Source organism: Plasmodium cynomolgi (assembly GCF_000321355.1).
Source record: "Plasmodium cynomolgi strain B DNA, scaffold: 0608, whole genome shotgun sequence".
Classification (NCBI taxonomy): Eukaryota; Apicomplexa; class Aconoidasida; order Haemosporida; family Plasmodiidae; genus Plasmodium; species Plasmodium cynomolgi.
In genome coordinates, this window is record NW_004192976.1 from 552 (window position 1) to 1,857 (window position 1,306).

Below are 1,306 nucleotides of genomic sequence, written 5' to 3' on the forward strand. Positions count from 1 at the left end.
GCAATATGAATTATGTTCGTGCTGGATATTTTTTTATCATTATGACAGGTTATAAAATAATATAACACAATCTGCTTTTGCAAATAGCAATGTACTAACCAATATATCAAACATAACCTTGAGCCCTATAATTAAAAACTCAACCCTTGAACCTTAAACCTAAACCTAAGCCTAAACCCTGAAGCCTAAACATAATCCTAACCATGACAGGATTTAAGACAACAAAAAGAAGTAATGAAAATGATGTAAGGAAAAACTACTACAAATAGTTATTATCATATCTCAAATTTAAATGTTTCATGTTACATAATTTATTATGAATAACTTCTCTCAAGATAAGTATTTAACCTGCCTTACATTTATCATTTTATTTAGGTACAAAAATTTTCAATTGATGAGTTATTACATACAGGGAAGTTTTATAAGAATTTGGAAACATTAAGTACATCAGCTGATTACCATAAATTATGTGGTTCACGTGATGAACCTGTGTTCGAAAGCATGCACTTCAAAAAAATTTGTGTAGCGATTTTAAATTATTTAAAAAACAATTATTCTGCATCAAATCACACAAGTAATGGATATGATGATTGCAAACTTTTGAGTTATGGGGCATATAGTAGAATATTTGATATTTTGCGCGAAAAAAGATATACGATCATACCTTATGCACAACTCCAACGTATATGGAATGGTTTTATTGAGCGTTTACCTGAGAATCAAAGATGTAAACCCATTCATGAAATGCTTAGTTATACTGATTGGAGAGAAAGAAAGGAATTGTATGAATACTATGTTAATTATTCTCTAATTGTAGATTTAGCTAACAGTTATAATGAAAGATGTAACGAATTTTATGAATACGTAAAAAAGAAAGCTCATCTATATGAATATTTTGAGGAGAAATGTCGTTATAAGAGTACAATTATATGTCCAGAATTTTGTGAAGATAGTAAAAAGTATAATCCAAAAAATGTACTATCTAATTTTAGTTGTCACCATGAAAAAATTGATGAAATACATGCAGATGTGCCTAGCGCTCTAAAAAAGAAAATTCACTTTTAGATGGTGAACCCAACTCAAAAGAGACATCCGTTCAAATGCCTAATGTTAATGCTTTTCAGAATTTAAAAGAAAAATCTCACACTGTAACAATGGTTGGTGACATTTTTCTTGGAGTTCTTGCAACTTCTATGGCATCTGGCGTTTTATATCAAGTAAATATAAATTCATTAATACAAATCAACTGCATAAGTCTGTTAATATCCTTCATTACATCTCCATAAATAATATATAAATATGTTAT

At 28.9% G+C, this 1,306-nt stretch overlaps 1 protein-coding gene across 1 annotated transcript; it reads left to right on the forward strand.

Annotated features, from left to right (window-relative positions):
* Nucleotides 1-375: 375 nt before the first annotated feature.
* Nucleotides 376-1,065, forward strand: PCYB_004910 (hypothetical protein; the record flags this gene model as incomplete). The annotated part of the gene is made up of 1 exon (XM_004227912.1): nucleotides 376-1,065. A coding segment is annotated over one exon (690 nt), but the record flags the coding sequence as incomplete, so codon positions are not given.
* Between the last annotated feature and the right edge of the window lie 241 nt (nucleotides 1,066-1,306).